Here is a 19375-nt window from a genome sequence, read left to right as displayed (position 1 = left end):
GAGAAGAAATAAGGCGCTTTCTGGAAATAACAAAATGCGTGATCCAAAATAACTCAATAAACTGTTTTTGAATCATGGTTTTACACATAGCGGGGAGAATGACACCGAAACTTGAGAACAAAATCAAAGATATCAAAGCTGTCTTTCAGAGATAGAAAGAGGTTCGATGATAAATGCTCCCAATCCAACACCAGATCGTATAACTTACCTTTGGGAGAATATCCTGTTCGCCCAGTTGCCCAGCCATGTATCTCCTAAACTTCATACTTCATAATATAATTCCATAAAACATTAACAGTTTCGTCTGACTTATATGTGCATGAATTAAAGAACTGGTTTGGCCGGGTTCATTATGTGAATTCCACCCGACTTCCCCCTTGTCTGGCTTGTGTTCTTCGCTCCGCACGTCGTCGACCACTTCGGCTGGCGAAGCTGCCGCTCAGGTCGGTGCTCATGGTCAAAGGAGAATGTATAGCTCCAGCAGCAGGGATAGGAGGCGGTGGTATCGGAGAAAGGCCACTGCCAGCCGGCGGCATAGGTTCAGGTTGAGGGACCGGCGGTGCTGGAGGAGGAGCAGAAGGGCCAGCGCTCACGACGGATGCATTGCCATTCCGCATCTCCTGTTCCTGTTGTCGCTCCAGCTCTTCAACTCTGCGCCAATGATCGTCGCCTTCGCCTCCAGATAGTGAGGCTTCACGACGACGACGTCCGAATCTACTGCGATCCCTGCGCCTTGCTTCGCGGGTTGCTTCTGCCTCCTCTCGGGTCAATTGTCTCAACGTAACGCGACGACCATTGTTGTGCAATTTCACTTTGATCGAGACCGGAGGAGATTCGACAGACTCTCCTTGCGTACCGCTGAACCGATGTTGATTTGAAGCACCGGCTGCTGCTCCTCCAGCAGCCGCACCCGGGTCAGCTCTCTGGTCCAGAGACGTCACCGTATCAGAACCAAGCTCATGGTGGTGAGGGGGAACTGGAGGGCCATCGCTTGGTGCGGATTGTACAGTTTCCGCGTCCGTGGGGCCGGTTACCTCGCTAAAGGACGGATATCGCTGATCGTTTCTTCGAGAAGGGCGACCATCGCCAGTATATCTCCTCTCTCTCATCATTCTTTCACTTTCCAGGTCAGCCAGTCTCAGTTCTTCCAGTCGTCTCTCCTCTTCTCGCGCTGCACGGCTCTTGAACAAGCCTTTGACTGCACCCAATATACCTGCGCCAAACATGGCATTCCGCGGTCCATGCCCTCCGATATTTCTACTTGTAAATTCAGATTCCGTATACTGGGTTTGAGGTGCACTGGGCGACTGCTCGTACCGATGGCGGTGAGCTGCTGGCGGTGGAGTTCGTCCTTCTTCAAGTCGACTCTCTGTATAATCATCATCATAGCTCTCCGTCGCTGTGTGGGCTGGGCGGTATCTTCCAGATTCGGCATCGCCCTCGCGATCACGGCGCTTATCCAAGGCATGTTTTGCCAACCCTGCCGCACCTGCAATTCCAGCGAACTGAAACAACTTTCTTTTCCAGCCTGCCGGACGTTGGTCCTCTGACTTTTCATCGGTGTAAGGCGCTCTCTCAGATCTATCGTCGATCGAGCTTCTGCTCCGTGAGCGCCTCCGAATCCGACTCCCCAGAATAGCAGCTCCAGCCCCAGCGGCACCAGCAGCTGCAAGAGAGCCATTTCTGTCGTCGATGACTTCCGGTCCTGCTGAATAACTGCGCCTATCGTAATCGAGACCCAAGCGCCGTTCGCGAAGATAAGAGAGGACAAAATAAATTACAAGCAGAGTGAACACAGCTAAAGCGTATAGGATGAACAAGGACAAGGGTGACCCGTAAAGAGTGAGGCCAAGAGGTATTTGAGCAAGACCAAGGAGAGCGATCGCTCGACCCAGCCAACTGTGAATCTGCCACTAGAGTTAGTGAACGGATATATCAACGGATGTGCTTCCCTTACCATTAATGTGAAGGGCTGATATAGTCTTCTCTTGCCCTTTAGCCGATTATGAACAAACCAGCCCCATAATATCTGAGATATAACGAGTACATATATGGCAAGCCCAATTCCATGATGCGGATTTGTCAAACTTCGACTGGGCCCGACCGCAAACCAACCAGTGACAAATACAACCGTCGTGAGGAACAGAGTAAGGATTTGCATCCATATGTGCAATCGAAGCGACCAGTACGAGCTTCGCGAGTAGAATCGAGCTATTAGGATGGAGATAGGGACAAGGCCGAGAAACGTTATCGCCGCAATCACACCATGAGCTCGGATAAGAGAGTGATATCCGGCCATGTTTCGAAAACGATTGCCCATTCCTGGGATGCGCATCAGCTATCCGGCAGAGAAGTAGAGACGGCGCCACAAGACCAACCATTATATTGCATTGTCTCAAAATTGAGACCCATCAGGTTGGGTAGGAGGAAGGTATTCCGCTGGGAATCCCATGTTCCGTCCCCAACGTGTAGAGTATTGGAGGAGTATGTGCTGCTCCCGGGCGGAGCTAATTGGGGAGAGGGCGACATTGCTGCGGGGCCCTACCTCAGAGGGCGGACTGCGTCGCAGTGGACGATGGTAGTACGATTATGCCGCTGTGTCCCGTCGGAGATAGCAGAGGTGATCTTTATAGACCCCTCGCTCCGGGGAATACACCATTCGTTTTCAAACCAGGTACGATAAAGGACAGAGCTTTGTTTCTGAATGGATATATAAATCAATGGCTGGATGTCACGCAGGAACCGTCTCCGGCTTGCCTCACTCGGGTGACAGCTGGCGTTGGTTGGGAGCAGATGGGTCCAGCTCTGCGTGAGGTATCTATACCTCAAGAGAGCGGTGAACGAGTGGCTGGGAGCAAGCTTCTAGCACGAGCAAAACATGGCGTACACAGCGGGAGGGGTCCTGATCGAGGGGAGTAGAGAGGGAGACTGGCAACTACAGCACTTGACGGAGGCAGCACAGCGAGGAATGCCAGAAAGGAGGCGTCCATCGAGCTGTTTCAAGCGGCGGCCGACGGCGCAGCGCAGGCCAGTCGGGCAGCTCGCTGGCGGGGAAACGACAACGGTTTGCCGCATCGGGTTTAGCGCGGACAGCACAGCGCCAGGACAACGCCCTGCTTACATCAGCGGTAAGCTTTGGTCAGTTTCGGGTAGTAATGTTACGTTACGGTCCATCAGATAAGATAAGATCCCGATCGGTGTCACACGACCAAGTAACCTTTCCGCCTCGATCTGGGGGAAATTCAGCACAACCAGGGAGTGTCGCAGGATCGACGCTCACGGGGCTGGCTGGATGATGGGTTTATAAAGCCAACTCGACGCTGCTTCAACAACACCGCGCAGCGCCGCATCTTTGGCTCAGTTTTGAAATGGCGTCCCAAGGAGAAGTGTTCGCAAGGGCGGTATCTCGGTGAGTTCCCTTCTTCCCGTCGTCTCGAACTGATGCTGATCGTGCCATTCGCATCAAAACACAGCCTTATCGGGTGGATATAGTATGTACCTTTTCTTTCTCTCCCCCTTTTCTCAAAAGACCATCTGTTCCACGCCTTAGCCGGGACTATTGATTCGGGAGGATCATGGTTCTAACGACGGTTTACCTTGCAGCATGTTCTGCTGGTCCGCCTCATTCTATCCCCAGCCGATCCTCAACTGGCGCCGTCGCTCAACCCACGGACTAGCGATCGATTTCCCGACAACCAACGTCCTTGGCTTCCTCTGTTACGCCATCTACACCACCGCATTCCTCTACTCTCCGCTGATCCGCGAGCAGTACGCCGCTCGACATCCGAGATCTCCAGAGCCGTCCGTGCGATTTAACGATTTTGCATTCGCCATGCACGCCATAATTCTCAGCGTGACTGTGTATAGCCAGTTTTTCCCGAAAATCTGGGGCTTCAGAGTTTCTAAATTCCAAAGGGTGAGCCGGACTGTGGCGGGTATCTTCTGGGGCTGCATCTGCGCCACCGCCATTATCACGGTCTGGGTAGCGTCGAAGGGAGGCTATGATCCGTCCGGCTGGGCTTGGATCGACGTCGTACGTTTCCCCCACCAAAAAAAAAAATAAAAAAAACAATAATCACAGCATTTCTCACCATCCTTGAATTTCATATATCCCTCCAATTCTAACCCGCCTTAGATCTACACAGTTTCCTACGTGAAGCTCGTCGTCACCGTGATCAAGTACATCCCCCAAGCATGGGTGAACTACAAGCGCAAATCCACCGTTGGCTGGAGCATAGGTCAGATCCTCCTTGATTTCTCCGGCGGCGTGCTCTCGATCCTACAGCTCATCATCGACTCAGCGCTGGAGGATGATTGGAGTGGGATCACAGGTAACCCCATAAAGCTCTTGCTGGGCAACGTGAGCATCTTTTTCGACCTCATCTTCATGGCCCAGCATTATATCATATACCCGGACAGGCGCATCTCCTTGAAAGACGATGATAATGAGACCGAGCCGCTGTTGGTTGATAATGAATCGCGGGATATTCCATGAGGAATTTCTTTATCTATCGCCTCTCTGTCTTGGTTTAGGTTGCTGATATATACCCCCCGCGCCCTAGAAGATTACCATTTTTTGGATTTCCCCCCACCTCTTTGGGGGAATACATACATACCCGTATCGTTCGACAGGCTGCTTTTGGATAAAACATTGGCAACATATGCATAGATACATCAGGCAAATTGAAATCAATGGCTAAATGGTGCCATGACACGGAGAATTGAAATAATAATCCCACACCAATTGTATCCACTTCATCTTCCGCAAAGTACCGCTAACATCCAACAAGCTTATTCCATAACGCCAGGGCCATACAGATTGAAACTCCCATTGTATAATCTCACGCATGCTCAACTGAACAAATGGGAAGCAATTATATAAAAAGAAAAGAAAACGAAAAAGTCAAGTAAGAGAAGTTTCTCCAGGTTATGTCCTCAGGAAATTCTCGCCATATGTGCACATAAACCCCACGAACCACGCTAAGCCCTGTAGATGAAACAAAGAGGGGGTGGTTACGTGATAAATTTAAATCCCAATACAGTATCAGAAAGGGAAAATTCCGTAGCCCAATTGGGGTTCGCCCGCCCCAGGGGGGGGGGGGGGGGGGGGGGGAATATAAAATATAAACATGTGTATGAAATGTAATATATGCAAATGTCGTGACCCGTCCCATGTCTTATGTCTTGTTTTACCTCGGAACTCCGTAGCGACTGAGATGAGGGGGAGGTCTCCTTTTTGGCACCCTAACCGAAACAATATAACAGAAACAAACCCTGGCACTCGTTGAAGGACTACCGATTACCATTACTCCGATAATATTTCCCCGTCGATATCCGTCGGGGTTGGGGTTGGGGGGACAGAGCTGCGAATCCCGTGAACGACATAGTCGAGAGTAGCTAAGGCCGAACAGAAAACAGTTGTTGATTGTCCTAACGAATGTCATGCTCGCCGACGCCTTCCTCGGGCTACGCCTTCGGACCTCTTGGCAAGGACCTGTCGTAGCAAAGGATCATTTTTGTCTTTATCTCCGTGCTGGGCCCGAACGTGTCTGACCATACAAATTAATATAGCTCCAGCCGGGGTGATCGGTTCCGCAACTCACCTTTGAAGATTGTCTGGGCGGGGATACTGGCGTTGCTGGTCTGAGCAAAATGGGCAGATATACCCCGGAGAGTTATGAACTAGGGCATGTCGTTTCATTTCATTTTTCCTTTTGAAGCCCGTTCCCCCTTTACCCCGTGGACAATCTTCCACAGGGCAGTGGTAAGGTCGGTTTTCTGAATGTACATTTGCGTGCGAGCTGTAGTTTAGTAAGTCAAAAAGCCCGCACAGCATTATTTGTCATCTGCTTACTTGAGAAGATATTGTGTCTGAAAGGGCTCTGAATTGCAGCCGGGGTGTTCACACTTGAACCCGCCTGAATTCTGAGGCGTCGATGTCTTGGTCTCATCCTTTCTTGGTTCTATTGGCGTAGGATATCCAGTGGCTGGGCTGCCTGTAAAATGGGAGCTAGTGTCGCCAGGAGACTGAGATTGAGAGCATTCAGCGTTTGTCGATGGTGCCCAATAGGAGCTATGAGGGGTGCCAGCGACGGGCGTGGGCGAGAGGCTTGACATGTCCTTTGTACTAGCAGCAGTGAGGTGGGAAAAAGTGGCCGCACGGCGAAACGAAGCTGGTAGATATTGCGGCTCAAATGTCGAAAAAGCTGGAAAGCGAGCTGGCTCTTCAAAGGAAGGTCCAACTAGTGCCTTGATTGGCGGTAAGTTCCGGGCAGAATCTGGCGACGCCGTCGATTGTGGCGGAGATTGCAGGACCGGCAGGGAGGGAGATGGATGGTGACTTCGACAGACGCGCTTCTGGTCGGGATGGGGCAGCTCCAGCTCTTCCTTCACTCTGGACGATCTGGACGCCACCTCCCGATCCTCCGGGTTTGAATTAATTCTCGGAAGTTGATACTTGAAAGCTGGTTCTTGAGAGTGCATCCGCGTGCGGAATGGGATCCTGTCGTGGTCGCTGAAAGCTTGCTCTTTCTTGATTGGAACAGATTCGCTGGGGTCCATCCACTGATTGCAGATGTTCATGACATTACAGGGATCTTGCGGTTTTCTCTGCTGGACACTTGGAGGGGGCTTCTCCTCGAGGCTCGGTGGATTTTGCACCTCGCATGGTGACCTGCAGGCCGAGTCCGCATGTTGCATGGAATCCTCCGTATGCCTATTTATTCCCTTCAGCTCAGCTCTGTCATTGGATTCACTAGTGTCTGACGGCGAGACCGATTGGACGTGTGCCTGGGTAAGCTGGTGGGCGAGATCTGGTCGGTCTGGCGCTAAGTTTTCGATTATTAGCTCGATCCCTATTGACGTTCTATGTCCTTGCCAACGCCGGTGAGAACCCTTACGGACACGTCCAGAGGGACTTTCTTTTCCTTTGGGGCTTTCACTCTTTTCGGGGACAAATGGAGGGGTTGGGGTCTTATAGGGTCTGAGGTCGACTCGGGACCGCTTGAGTGGAGGAGTGAAAGCCCGGGCATCATCGGAGTCATATACGTCTTCTTCCATGACTGTATCCATACCATAGGCAACACTCAACGCGCAATCATGAAGAGTTACGTAATCCAATACCAAAAAGAGGGCATACGGTGAGCAGAGGCTCTTCGATGGCAGAAGACCGGAGGAAAAAAATATGTCCGGCGGGAGCGCCACAGCTGAGGGAGAGCCGGAAGGGAGGGCAGTAGGGTTGAAATTAAGAGCTGATATGTACGGAGGATAGGGCTGGATGTACGGCTGGGGGGCGTTTTGGAACACAGTTAGCTTTTTTGTGTTGTCAAGCTCATGTCTCGCGAGGGAGCGTCATCGAAACGCAAGCACGGAATGCAAGAGGACAGTCAACTATATCAGGTTCAAGAGGCACGAGCCACAGAGCAGAAGCGAAGCCATCGATGTCAGTTCAGCAGCGCCGCTGCAACGGGCGAAGAGAGGAGCGTGCAATTGGCTGGACAGGCAGGGCCAAGATTCACCGCCGGAATCCAGGGCGCTCGGGGGGCAGAACAAGCGACGCACAAAAGAGGAGCCTTACCGGTAACGGAGCCACGAGATTGTAGAGGGAGGAGGGGGGTTTGAATAGGGGAGGGAGAGAGAGGGTTAGAGAGCAGCCAACAGCGTAGTCATTTAAACGATAGGAGGATAGAAAAGCCGTGCGAACGCAGCAGGTCTACGGGCTAACGAGGCTCCGCAACGCGCGGGGCAAGCGGAGCAGCAGGCTCATTTGCACATTATATTTTGAAATCTTGCGCAGATGCAGAAAAACATGGATCAAGGAAGGGGGTTGCAACCTCACGCCGTGAGCCTAGTGAACGGCAACAGACGCGGGAGTGGCTGAGATTGACGCTTTCGAAGCACAAGGATGAAGCGGACGTTCGCTGGCCCGTCATCGGTTGGGATGCCCTCGCGCGCTGCCGGATCGGGTTTAAGGCGGCCAGCGAGCCCCCATGCACCTGCAGAGCCGCAATCAGCTGACGGGCTCCATCGCCACAGCGGACGGCGAGCACACGGCGTGGGGTGCAAGTGTGTTGAGTGTTGAGTGTTGAGTGTGTGAGAGAGTGAGAGAGAGAGAGAGAGAGTTGAGTGAGTGAGGGTGAGTATGAATGAGAGAGTAGGGGGGGGAGAGAGAGAGAGAGAGAATGTGTGTGTGTGTGAGAGTGAGACTGTGGGTGAGGAACCAAGAGAGAGAGTGTGCGTCTTGTGTGAGGACCGCCGGCGACAAACTGCCTAGCTAACTACGGAATACTTTTCTTCCTACGCAGGAGACAAAAAAAAAAAGAAAGAGCTCATTTCTGTGGGAAGCTCGAGAGACGGCGTCCGGTGTGCGCCATGGGTGGAGTGGAAACTCTGTCCCAATCTCGCGAACTACAGTACTTGAACCCCGTTGTGGTATTTTATTCAAGGCTGGCTGCTCTTCTCGATCGGAATTTTGTCCCAACTCCTCTCCTCTCCTCAGCCCTCGGATAATTACCAGCACCTGGAGTGAAGATCCCTCCCTCCATCACATAAAAACATTTCCAACTCCGGTTAGGGGTCCGTGATGGGGCGGAGAACTGTTTGGGCACTCGTGCGGAAGTGAAGTGGGAGTCCTTTTTAAGGACGCCCGGGGGGGAGTAGGTTGGTCAGTTAGGGTTTGATCACGGCCCAATTTATATACTTTTCCAGGACCTGGTCGTCAGGCTGCGAAAGAATAACAGAGTACGGAGTATTGTCCAGCCATCCCCGCCATGTTCGCTTCTTCTTCTTTTTTTTCTTCTCCTTCTCGCTGCACTTTGGAGATCGGATCCAGACGTCAAGAATTGAGTGCTTCGCGTTCTCAAGCTCTCTCCGAGATGGATTTCGAACTGAAGGCCAACCCCCAACAGCGGTGATTCTCGAACGGGCTGAACCGAGCTTGGCAGGCTCACCGAACTTCCACGCAGCCCCCATCATCTTAGATCTTGTCATACTACCGTACGGAGTGCACGAGCTGCGAACTCGGGCTGGGCAGCCGTTAGTCCCGCAAAGTGAGTGTGCAGTCATAAAGCAGCTTATTCTAGTCTCCCTCTCCTCTTCCTGGACGAAGGATAATGCTTCCTTGGACACGCGACGGCAAAATTTGCTTTTCACTGTCATTTCCCCCTATATTCGCTGTCGGGGAGTTAGTCGGGACGGAAAGAACCAACATTCCGTACTTCCGAACCTGACGAAGATACGGAGTATTCCGTACTACGGCTGAGAATCGGAATTCTTGGCTTCATTTCCATTCACAAGCGGGCAACCCGGAGAGCAAAAATATATACATAAGATACAGCCCGTGGCTGTGGAACGATTCAGCTTCTGTTTGGCCAACAGACACCATCTCACCAAGAATCAGTGCGGCTCCGAGCTGACAGTCAGTCTGTAATTAAGCCAGTTTAGTGACTTTGGCTCGTCAGCACGTGGACATTTATCACTCGGACGAGATCGCCCGAGTGAACGGGCTCGCCTGAACACCGTCGGAATATTGACTTAGAATGTTCAAGATATTCCACAACCGCAACATTCTTTCCGTTTGAAACCTTCCTTTATGGAAGATAATAAGGCAAAACACACCGATAGCTTGAAACATAACCTTAAATGTTGCGCGTGACATAAGACAATCCCCCCTATCTTCAACTCCTCAGCGCTACGAAGCACTACCTAGCCTCAACAAGTCCAGCACATTTCCTGGATACCCTGTGCACACTTTTCATTAATTTGTTTCGAGGTGCTAAAACAGGGGGGGAAGCGTCCAATAAATTCTGATGAGATTTGAAACGTCCTTGATGAGTTGTTCTTGTCTGAACGGAGGACAAAGCGTGGGCTTTATACGAGGCTTTTCAGGTACACTAGTGGACGGCATACCCGCTGCCATGATTGTTGAATTGAAGACTTGCAGGGGTTCTGGACTCGGCGGGGAGAATCGTCCTGTGGAGCAAATCCGCTTCGTTCTTCCTGTTAGAAACTTGCATAATTCTACCCCCGTATCCCGTACAGAGTACACTAACTAGGCTAGACGGCAAACTTCTCTTCGAGATGCTTAGTGCTGCCTTCTCTGCTCCGAGTGTCAAAGAAGAGGGACAGGAAACGGATCTGAAAGCCGAGGATATCATCATGACACGCCCTATGATCTGGGCCGGACAAAGTCCAACAGAGGGCTTAAAGACAAAATATTCATGCATGTTACAGTAAAAGGGGTTTGCCTTCCCCACCAATCTTATTCGGTTATTTTTCTTTTTTTTTTTTTTTTTTTTTTTTTTTTTCTGTTTCCTTTTAGAATACGAACCGAATCCCCGAAAACGAGGTAAGCCGTTTAGCCATCCAACGTTACTTTAGCCAAATTTAAAGAAATCTAGTACCTCTGGCCACGCAGGGCCGTCTAGAACAAATCCAGAAATAAGAACTCTTTACGGAGGAAATGGGTCAACTAAGGAACATGTCTAACTCGGCCCCGGACTAGAGCTTATTCCTCCGACGTGCGTCCTCCTTCATCTTCCTCACCTTATCATAGGAACGTAGCGCAAAGGGGCCCATCTGCTTTCCGTATTCAGTTGCCCTTGCGCTGCTCGCTTGTCTCAAAGCATATCGAGCTGCTATACCCTGCATGATCACCGAACCCCGGAAACCGTGGAAAGCATCGCCCCAGATCACTTCGGAAGTCGGGTTCCATCCTGCGATGTTGCTGTACCACTGAACGCATTCCTCGCGCGTTGGAAGGCCAGGAGCAGCTTCAGGTGAAAACTCGATGCTGCCGGGGTGTCCGCCCGTGTGTATATATGGGCTGGTCAGGTTGCAGAAGTCCGACAGCGGGTGGCCGATCGTCGCCATCTCCCAGTCCAGGACCCCGATAACCCTGGGCTCTGTCTTGTGGAAAACCATATTGTCAATCTTGTAGTCTCCATGGACGAATGTACCTCGGTCCTTTGGCTGCAGGTCCTTGTTGGAGAAGAATTCCACCATCTCTTCAAAATGCGGCAAGTTTCCGACGGGAACTTTCGTCTCGATGTCAACTGTTTCCGCCTGGGCCTTGGAGATGGTCCGGAAAGTGGCGATCTGTCGGTTGTAGAATCCTGAGTGTCGTCCAAACTTCTCCATGCCAATGGACTTTGGATCAACTCGGTGGAATTTTGCGAGTGTTTCGACGGCGTCTTTCCATCTAGAAGAAATCCGTCAGCTCTCCATTCCACAGTCCCAGCCTTTTCTTTTCTTTTCTTTCCTTTTGGGGTGTGTGTGTGTGTGTGTGTGTGTGTGTGTGTGTCGGTGAAGTGCATACATTGCCTTTCTCTCCTGCGGGCTCACATTGGGAATTGCAGGGTCCGTGAAGATACGTCCGTCCAAAAATTCCATTATGTAGAATGCCGTTCCGATGACGCTATCATCTTCGCACAAACAGATGGCCTTTGGGACCGGAACGTCTGTATTCTCGAGGGCATGGATGATCTGGTATTCGCGATCTACTCGATGTGCTGTTTTTGAAAGGAGCTTGCCCGGTGGCTTCTTGCGCATAACGAATTTCTGCCCATCGGAGGCCGTGAGGAGATAGGTTGGATTCGATTGTCCGAATCCGAACTAGATACTCAAGAAAAAAAGAAAGCAAATACATCAGCAGGTAGGTCTTCGAGGACTAGCAGGGTTCGCATAAGATCCCAGGACCGCAAAAGCAATCGTACCTGCTTGACGTCCAGGGGCACCTTTATCGAGGGGACATTCCGCTCAAGATACCGCTCGAATGCTGGGATGTCAATCGGTTGTCGCACGGCACCAGCCATCTTGGTGCAATGACACGGGGAGTTGTACTACTAGCTTTCCTGTGGACAGTGTGATGAGTGGACTGGTAGGTACATCCCCGAGGGAGCGATTCAAATAAATGTCGGCATCTCCTCCATGCCCCTTCGTCGTCGGAGCTTTGCGCTTGTCTTCAGCAGCAACAACCGGGGTGCCGAGGCTAACACCGAGCGTCCTACCAGAGTTTGGCCCTAGTCCCAATATGCGCTAGCGTGGTCTCCAAACCAATAGGAAAGTTTAAATCACGCTTTACCGCGTTTGGACAAGGTTGCTTACGAAGAAAGAGACCGGCACGTGCCATCGCGTCGAGTCGCGCTTTTTGCTGAATCGGAGGAAACGCGATATGTCAATTCAACGACGGACAGTCGAAAGGAACCCTCCGTTATCGAGCAAAGAGTCAGGAACACCACCTGATTGAAACACCTCTTGATATCATGACCAAAGAGACCACTCCTCCTGCACAATCCAACCCCGACACCAACCCTTCCCACCCCGCCCCCTCTCTTCCAAACTCCCCTCTCGCAAAACGTCCCAAGATGACCAACATTGACTCAGCGACCGACTCTTCCTCTCCCGCCGTCACTTCTCTCTCCCAAAACACCCTCCCGCCGCTACTTGTCAAAAAATTACTGCCCCAAGCCCAAGCACCCAAGCGGGGCTCAGCATTCGCCGCCGGTTACGATCTCTACGCCGCGAAGCATACCGTTATTCCCGCCAAGGGCAAGGGACTCGTAGACACCGGCCTTGCTATTGCCGTGCCAGACGGAACATGTAAGGTTCCCACTGCAGAAAACGCATTTGCTTGCTGGAGTCTTTGCACGTGTAGTCTCAACAAATAAATAAGTAAATAAATAAATAGCTGACTACCGATCGCACCAGACGGAAGAATAGCGCCTCGAAGTGGTCTGGCCGCGAAGAACTTCATCGACACCGGCGCCGGCGTCATCGATGCGGACTATCGCGGAGAGGTCAAGGTGTTGCTGTTTAACTTCTCCGATGTGGATTTTACCGTCAACGAAGGAGATAGGATCGCTCAGCTTGTTCTTGAGCGAGTAAGTAGTGGCCGAGCAATGATTCCATTTCCACCTTCAGAGCTTTTCTTTCCCCATTAAGGGGTGGGGGGCAAGGGAAGAAAAAGAATCTAACCAAATTATGCAGATTTATACTCCCGAAATACGGGTAGTCGAGCAACTAGAAGAAAGTGTGAGGGGTGCCGGCGGATTCGGCAGCACTGGCTGAACGAGCTCTAATTATTGGGCAGTTTTGCCGCGAGGCTGCGACGTCTTCGGGCAGCTGGCTTCAGCCATCAGAATGCTGAGGGAGAAAACCACGGTGGTTGTAACGGGCTAGCTTAAAAAAACAAAAAAGCTATTCAAGGCCACCAAAACGGCAATGACACGAGTTGATCAAACTATTAGTGTGTTAGGAGATTAAAAGCAACCTCAAAGGATAGAAAGAGCATCTTGAATCCGAAAGAGAGAGTCGCGTTCGGCGTGAAAATCAATTCTATTCATGATCCATCAACATCTGCAGTCTTGCAGGAACGTCTTAAAGTCATCCCTTCGTCAGGTCCTGTTTAGATTCTATATCGTCTCGCTCTTTAAGCGGGGTATCCGAACCATACATGCTTTAACATAGCAAAGGCTAGATATGCGAGGGGCACAGAGAACACGGTCATCATAGACACCATTCTTCCGCAAAATATTTGATTTCGGGATGTTTCAACAGGTCGACATTGCGTACAAGCCTGATCTCCGCAGCTTTCGTCCGACGCAGACGCTCTCTCTTTGCAAGAGCAGTTTTGCGTTCAGCTTCTGGTAACTCTGCAAACGTAGTATCTTCTTCAGTTTCCGAGTACCTTTCTAGTTCTTCGCTTCTAGCTATCATGGTCTTTTCCAAAATGGCGTTCATGCTGGCAAGGACCTTTTCGGTCGCTTTGGCGAGAGGTAGCTGTGTGGCCGGAACGTGATCAGGCGATACCCAGGAACGCAATTCATGTAATGGGGGCGACATGGGCTCCGCGGCAAAGACAGCTTCCCGCAGCCTTGCAACCATCAGCGCCGCAAACATATCGCCTGTCCCGCTAAAAAAGCAGTCCATAAGCGGCACATCCACCTTAAAGAGGCGGGCAGAACCGTCAGTCTTCATGGTAGAACCAACCACTACGAGTGTATTTAGTCGGGTATCATGAGTGCAGACAGAGTCGTCTGCGGTCGCTAAAGACACCGTTGATGATGAAGCAGATAGGGTGCCGGGAAGCTGTACTGAGGTAACAATGATATGTGGGACGGTGTAGTTGCGGTGAATCGCTGCAACGGCATCCATGAGGTTCGCCAATGATGTGATCTTGATCCCAGAAAGAAGCCTGTTCGATGGTCAGGTACTACTTCCGGTTACACTGCCAGATAACAGGGCAGATAAAGCTAGGGAAACACTCACTCGGCCTCAAATTGATTCGGCAATATCAAGTCCGCAAGCGGGACGAGATTTTTATAGGCAGGTACCACATCTTCATTAACATATATCCGTCCCTGATCTCCCATCACCGGATCGAGTACTAATTGGCTTCCATGTTAACTGTCTGCCCGACCCTGTGGTAGCTGCCCGGCTAAACGTAGGCATCTATGGGGAAACGGGGACAGGACATACCCCAAAAGAATGACCCGGGTCTTTTGAGAGACCTTTGCCTCAGGTCCATTGCGATCGCGCCAATGGCCTCGATCGCGGTTGCACTCGGTGCATAGCCGGTAAGCAAAACGTCAAAGTCCGTCAGATAGCTTTGACGCAGACCATCATACAGACAAGTGATCCCTTCGGCGGATGTCTTCGCGCCTTTGACCTGTCCGTATCCCGTGTGGTTGCCTGCGAAGCGCTGTCAGGATCCAGCCCCTCTGTCTGAATACACCTCAAAAAAAAAAAAAAAAAAAAAAAAAAAAAAAAAAGGGGAGACGAGGGAATGACATGGGGAGCAACAACATTGCCAGGCATTCTGCCGAAACAGGAACGACCAATCCACAGATGGGACGAAGGGTAGAATCATGGGACCTCACTAAAGTTGACGGTGTTTAGTGCAGCGACTTCGCATCCCAACGACTGCATTACGAAAGTTGCCATTGTATTCCCCACGTATCTGTGTGATTCAGGTTGCAGGTTAGAAGTCCTGCGTAACAAGCACCAAAGACAGATGGGCAGACGGACAAGCTGCCGTGTCAGATTCCTCGAACGAGGATCCACCAAGCGATGAACATCATCATCATCAACCATGCGTGCCGCTATGCGGCGCAAATCATACGCTCACGGCGGGGATATGTGATGATGTTTGGGGGGGGGGGATGGGTGAAAGAATGCCTTTTGCAGGCAAAGTAGGGAGCAAGGAGTCAGATGTGGGAGCAGAGTCACATACCCATAGACAACCTATCCACGGGGACAGCGTGTCAGAGCAGTTCAAATTCCGGAGAGACGGAGATGGGGACACATACATGGCTTGCGATGGCCAGCACCCGCGTCTCGGGCACCAGATCGGACGACATCTCTCCTCTCTCTCCTCACGAACTTGTAAGTGGTACTGGCTGGATGGGTGCAGCCCTGTCCCTGTATCTGTTCTTGTATCTGTTCCTGGATATGCTTCAGTGCGCGTTCCTGTATCTGTTCCTGTATCTGTTCCCGGATGCGCTCGCTGGACGTTCAGTTTTCGAGTGCACGACGGCGATTGCGGATGGCAGGCGGGACTCTCCGCGCTTTCCTTTTCTTTTGTTTCTTTTTTTAGCTGGATGGCGGTGACTCGTTCCTTCCTCCTCGGAGAATTGCGGTTTCGGGAAGCTGCGAAAGAGCCGACGCTAGCCCCAAAGTGGACTTATCCCTCGGCGTTTGGTGGTCGGAACGGATTTATATAAATCCGTTACGCAACGCCTGCAAACCACTAGTTAGCCTTCAAGTGCCAAAGAATCATAACAAGTCGTTTATCTGAAAATCAACAAGAGATTGTTTGAAGCACCAAGAAGTTGGCGGGCAGGACTAAGATTCACGGCTCAAGCCTGTCTGATTGCAAGGCTCAATCGCATTGTAGTGACCAAAGTCCATTGTTCTGAATCCCTTGGATCCTTATCCTATTGCAACTTCAGGGGGCCCTTTCTGCGTGCCTTGGGTCAGCCGTTTTGTCAATTCACTTCTAGATTCGGAGGCTCAATTCATAATGCAAATCATAGATTGATAAAGCACTGAAGCATCTTGTCTTTATAATTTACACCGAAGGACAAGACATTAATTTGTAGACCATCAGGATCTCCGTCGAGCACTCCATGTCATCATTATCCGGCGATGTTCAACTAAGTTATGACGGGTCCAGAGCCACCCCCACCAAACACCAAGCGCGAGGGGCTAAAAATCAAAAATCCATCCGCCCCGCGATGCAAACAGTCCGCCGTAACATACAAAGGGAAGGGGGAAAAAAAAAAAAAGGAAAAGGAAAAGAAAAAACATTCACCCATTCAACGGCCCTACCGACAAGCAATTCCTTTCCAATCCAATCCCAAGCATTTACTCTGTATTACTTTGCGCCAACGAAATAAAGTACACACACACACACACACACACAAAATGGAGGCTACCACGCGCCTCACCGTCCTGATCTCCGGCAACGGCACCAACCTGCAAGCCGTCATCGACAGCATCCAAGCCAAACAGCTGCCCGCGACAATCGCCAGAGTGATATCCAACAGGAAAGATGCCTTCGGCCTCGAGCGCGCCACACGCGCGGGCATCCCGACGCTCTACCACAACCTACTAAAGTACAAGAAAGCGCACCCGCCGACGGAAGAAGGCGTGCGGGCCGCGAGGGAAGAGTACGACGCGGAATTGGCGAGGTTGGTGCTGGCTGATTCGCCGGAGCTGGTGGTGTGTCTGGGCTTCCTGCACATCCTGTCAAGAACGTTCTTGGAGCCGCTGGCGAAGGCTGGGGTGGAGATCATCAATCTGCATCCGGCGCTGCCGGGGCAGTTTAATGGCGCAGTGAGTCCTGCGGCCCTTTCTTTCTTTTTCCTTTTTACTTTTCTTCTCTTTTTTCTTTTTTTTTTCTTTTCTTTTTTTTTTTTTTTTCTTTTTGGCTTTTCTCTTGCTATTTTTATTTCTATTTATCTGTTGTATTGGTTTACGATTCTGGTCTGCTAATTGGTTTCGCGTTGTAGCATGCAATTGAACGCGCGCACGCGGCGTGGTTGGAAGGAAAGATTGACAAGACCGGAGTCATGATTCACAAAGTTATTGCGGAGGTAGACATGGGCACGCCTCTGCTTGTGAGGGAAATACCGTTTATCAAAGGAGTTGACGAAGACCTGGAAGCACTGGAGAAGAGAATACACGAGATAGAGTGGAAGGTGGTCGTGGAAGGGGTTCAAATTGCTATAGACGAGATACGAGGGAAGAACAAGTCGGCGGGCACGTCGTAAAGATGAAAGGGAGGGAGACAAAACCTGGGCGATAGTTCTCCGCATCAGACCAGTCGAAGTTATGTTCGAGGCCTGCGCCTCCTTGGAGGATCATGCTACGAGAGAGAGCGCAATTTTATCGGACGGTGGCTTTTTTTTTTTTTTTTTATTGGAAGTACATTGCGTTTGTTTCCCGCATGGCTATATCCCTTACACATATTCTCAGTTATTTCCAAATGCTGGATTGGCCGAGACATTGGGAAACTCGATGAACTGAGGTTCATAAAAATTTGACTTGCACATGTCGAGGGAGTTAATATGGGTGTCATTGGCGCCTTGGGGCATATGGGGATTGGAGCGACGCGCACCATTGCGTTTGGATGTTCGCTAACCAGGATGACGATCAATGCATGAGACGGATTCATTGTTTGGGTACTAGGGCCTTTTTTCTTTTTTTTTTTTCCTTTTAGACGACGTAGAGTCGTCGCACGCTGCCAGACTGTGGAAAACTGAGATAGACCAATGCCAGAAGAGCCAAGTTCTGGAGTGCAAGGCACTCAAAGAGGAATCAAAAAGTTTCTTGACTTTGCTGCATATTTGGAATTATAAGCTGCAATACGGCGAGCTGGTTGGCCATATTTATCACACCGGCAAGCCGCTCTGACGATGGGGCTGCCTCACATTTGATGGATCGCCACGACGACAGCGAACATTCTTTTGAAGTGAGTTGTGGGCGGCGGTGCTCCTAGGAGTCTGTCAACGTAGCCAAGTCAACGCCCAAAAACGGCTCTTAATGTTAATAATCAGTATGGCTTCTCCAGAGGAGATGGCCGGGTCTTCCGGTGTGTATGTTCCAAACTGTTGACTGGCTGATTCCATGCATTTGCGGGTGCGTCGATCTTGATCCTTGTAAGGCGCGGGAACGCTTTGGATCTGCAGACACTTGCAGACAGTTGGGAAAAAAAGTACTCCGTAATTAAATATATATAATTAAAGAAATAAAGAAATAGAGGGGGAAGAACCCATGAGTCTCGCATAGACGCACCGCCGAAAGGGCAGACATCTCCGGGCTGATTCATATACGCTTTCTCTCGCTCGTCGTCCGCAGCGCCCTTTTGGCGACACGCAGCCGGGACATTTCCGGCGGACTTTTGCCTTGAACGTGGTACAGCTCATCTTTTTTCTTCTTTTTTGCTTCTTTCATTCTTTTGTGCTTTTTTTTTTCTCTTTTTTTTTTTTTTTTTTTTGGGTGTCTGCTCGGAGCCGGTTTTCACTCTCCCCGGTGTCGAGAGAAGAGATTCTGCGGTTTCAAATCGAAATCCTCCTCCGTACAGACTTTTCCTTCTTCTTCTTCTTCTTCTTCTTCTTCTTCTTTTGTTCTTGACATATTGGGGGGGGGGGGGGGGGGGGGGGGGGGCAACTTTTACCTGGTAGGCGATGTCACCGTGCAGGCCCTGGCGTCTGCAGCGTCGGTCGCATGCCCACGGGGTCCCTTGACGCTTTGACGGGGAAGTTGGTTGGCAAACATGAAAGTGTAGTTATATCTTGACCATCATCATCATCATCATCATCATCGTCGTCGTCATATGCAAGTCGGTTGGGGGCTGGCTAACTCCATAGCTACACGGCTGGTCGGTTAACTCGTTAGTTGGCTCGTTAGCTTCCCTAGGTTAGTTGGTGATTTTGGCTGCTGGAGGCGGCGACTTGCAGCGGACTCTTCTGGCCATCGCTTGTGCCCGGCGCACTATCGATCGAACTGAATATTTAGCCCCCGGGGAGGGGGCGCGTTCTCGTCCACACACACACCCCTGACTGACCAGGCCCCGACGGCTAGCGAGTGTCGCTGGCCGCGGATCACGGAGTCATTCTGTTACATCCAGGTCAGGCCAGGCATCCCGGACACACGCTTCCACCTCGACAAAAACACGTCGCATCGCCCCCCTCTCGTTCTCTCTTCTCCTCTTCTTCTTCTCTTCTTCTCTTCTCCTTCTTCTTCTTCTTCTCTTCTTCCCCCCTCTCAACCCCATGTTTGCTTTCGCTTCAAATAATAACCAGCCCTTTTCCCTTCTCCCAGTTGATCTCCGCTTCCTGGGGCTGTCAATCTCTGTCTGATGAGGCTGTCAGTT

At 50.9% G+C, this 19375-nt stretch overlaps 7 protein-coding genes across 7 annotated transcripts; 2 read left to right on the top strand and 5 right to left on the bottom strand.

Annotated features, from left to right (window-relative positions):
* Positions 1-350: 350 nt before the first annotated feature.
* D8B26_008163 (uncharacterized protein) lies at positions 351-2529 on the bottom strand (the record flags this gene model as incomplete). Its single annotated transcript, XM_003071461.2, has 3 exons — positions 351-1907; positions 1958-2322; positions 2379-2529. The coding sequence occupies 3 exons, from the start codon at positions 2527-2529 to the stop codon at positions 351-353; spliced, it is 2073 nt and encodes a 690-aa protein (XP_003071507.1).
* A 704-nt stretch (positions 2530-3233) lies between these two features.
* Positions 3234-4885, top strand: D8B26_008162 (uncharacterized protein). The gene is made up of 4 exons (XM_003071462.2): positions 3234-3409; positions 3474-3491; positions 3604-4033; positions 4136-4885. The coding sequence occupies exons 1-4, from the start codon at positions 3369-3371 to the stop codon at positions 4493-4495; spliced, it is 849 nt and encodes a 282-aa protein (XP_003071508.1). The 5' UTR covers positions 3234-3368; the 3' UTR covers positions 4496-4885.
* Positions 4886-4900: 15 nt separating this feature from the next.
* On the bottom strand, positions 4901-7404 carry D8B26_008161 (uncharacterized protein). Its single transcript, XM_066125772.1, has 3 exons — positions 5855-7404; positions 5604-5801; positions 4901-5549 (listed from the first exon to the last, which is right to left on the bottom strand). Exons 1-3 carry the CDS (start codon positions 7069-7071, stop codon positions 5441-5443), a joined length of 1524 nt encoding a protein of 507 aa, XP_065981856.1. The 5' UTR covers positions 7072-7404; the 3' UTR covers positions 4901-5440.
* Positions 7405-8562: 1158 nt separating this feature from the next.
* Positions 8563-9156, bottom strand: D8B26_008160 (uncharacterized protein; the record flags this gene model as incomplete). Its single annotated transcript, XM_066125771.1, has 1 exon — positions 8563-9156. The coding sequence occupies one exon, from the start codon at positions 9154-9156 to the stop codon at positions 8668-8670; it is 489 nt and encodes a 162-aa protein (XP_065981855.1). The 3' UTR covers positions 8563-8667.
* Positions 9157-10497: 1341 nt separating this feature from the next.
* Positions 10498-11952, bottom strand: D8B26_008159 (uncharacterized protein; the record flags this gene model as incomplete). The annotated part of the gene is made up of 3 exons (XM_003071464.2): positions 11712-11952; positions 11315-11610; positions 10498-11197 (listed from the first exon to the last, which is right to left on the bottom strand). Exons 1-3 carry the CDS (start codon positions 11808-11810, stop codon positions 10498-10500), a joined length of 1095 nt encoding a protein of 364 aa, XP_003071510.1. The 5' UTR covers positions 11811-11952.
* Positions 11953-13503: 1551 nt separating this feature from the next.
* BUD16 (Putative pyridoxal kinase) lies at positions 13504-14957 on the bottom strand (the record flags this gene model as incomplete). Its single annotated transcript, XM_066125770.1, has 4 exons — positions 14877-14957; positions 14476-14688; positions 14266-14383; positions 13504-14191 (listed from the first exon to the last, which is right to left on the bottom strand). Exons 1-4 carry the CDS (start codon positions 14938-14940, stop codon positions 13504-13506), a joined length of 1083 nt encoding a protein of 360 aa, XP_065981854.1. The 5' UTR covers positions 14941-14957.
* Positions 14958-16104: 1147 nt separating this feature from the next.
* Positions 16105-17778, top strand: D8B26_008157 (uncharacterized protein). Its single transcript, XM_003071467.2, has 2 exons — positions 16105-16833; positions 17010-17778. Exons 1-2 carry the CDS (start codon positions 16159-16161, stop codon positions 17268-17270), a joined length of 936 nt encoding a protein of 311 aa, XP_003071513.2. The 5' UTR covers positions 16105-16158; the 3' UTR covers positions 17271-17778.
* The last annotated feature ends 1597 nt before the right edge of the window (positions 17779-19375 follow it).

Source organism: Coccidioides posadasii, chromosome 5 (assembly GCF_018416015.2).
Source record: "Coccidioides posadasii str. Silveira chromosome 5, complete sequence".
Lineage (NCBI taxonomy): Eukaryota > Fungi > Ascomycota > Eurotiomycetes > Onygenales > Onygenaceae > Coccidioides > Coccidioides posadasii.
Note: the sequence above shows the minus strand (reverse complement) of the source record. Positions and strands in the feature narration are given on the sequence as shown.

Excerpts from the sequence above, each read along its gene's own strand:
- D8B26_008161 (XM_066125772.1), bottom strand. The coding sequence starts at position 7,071 with ATGGATACAGTCATGGAAGAAGACGTATATGACTCCGATGATGCCCGG. Across the intron at positions 5,802-5,854 it reads CAGACACAATATCTTCTCAA|CTCGCACGCAAATGTACATT; the intron begins GTAAGCAGATGA and ends ACTAAACTACAG. Across the intron at positions 5,550-5,603 it reads CGCCCAGACAATCTTCAAAG|ACACGTTCGGGCCCAGCACG; the intron begins GTGAGTTGCGGA and ends TTGTATGGTCAG.
- D8B26_008162 (XM_003071462.2), top strand. The coding sequence starts at position 3,369 with ATGGCGTCCCAAGGAGAAGTGTTCGCAAGGGCGGTATCTCG. Across the intron at positions 4,034-4,135 it reads GCTGGGCTTGGATCGACGTC|ATCTACACAGTTTCCTACGT; the intron begins GTACGTTTCCCC and ends AACCCGCCTTAG.
- D8B26_008157 (XM_003071467.2), top strand. The coding sequence starts at position 16,159 with ATGACGGGTCCAGAGCCACCCCCACCAAACACCAAGCGCGAGGGGCTA. Across the intron at positions 16,834-17,009 it reads CGGGGCAGTTTAATGGCGCA|CATGCAATTGAACGCGCGCA; the intron begins GTGAGTCCTGCG and ends TTCGCGTTGTAG.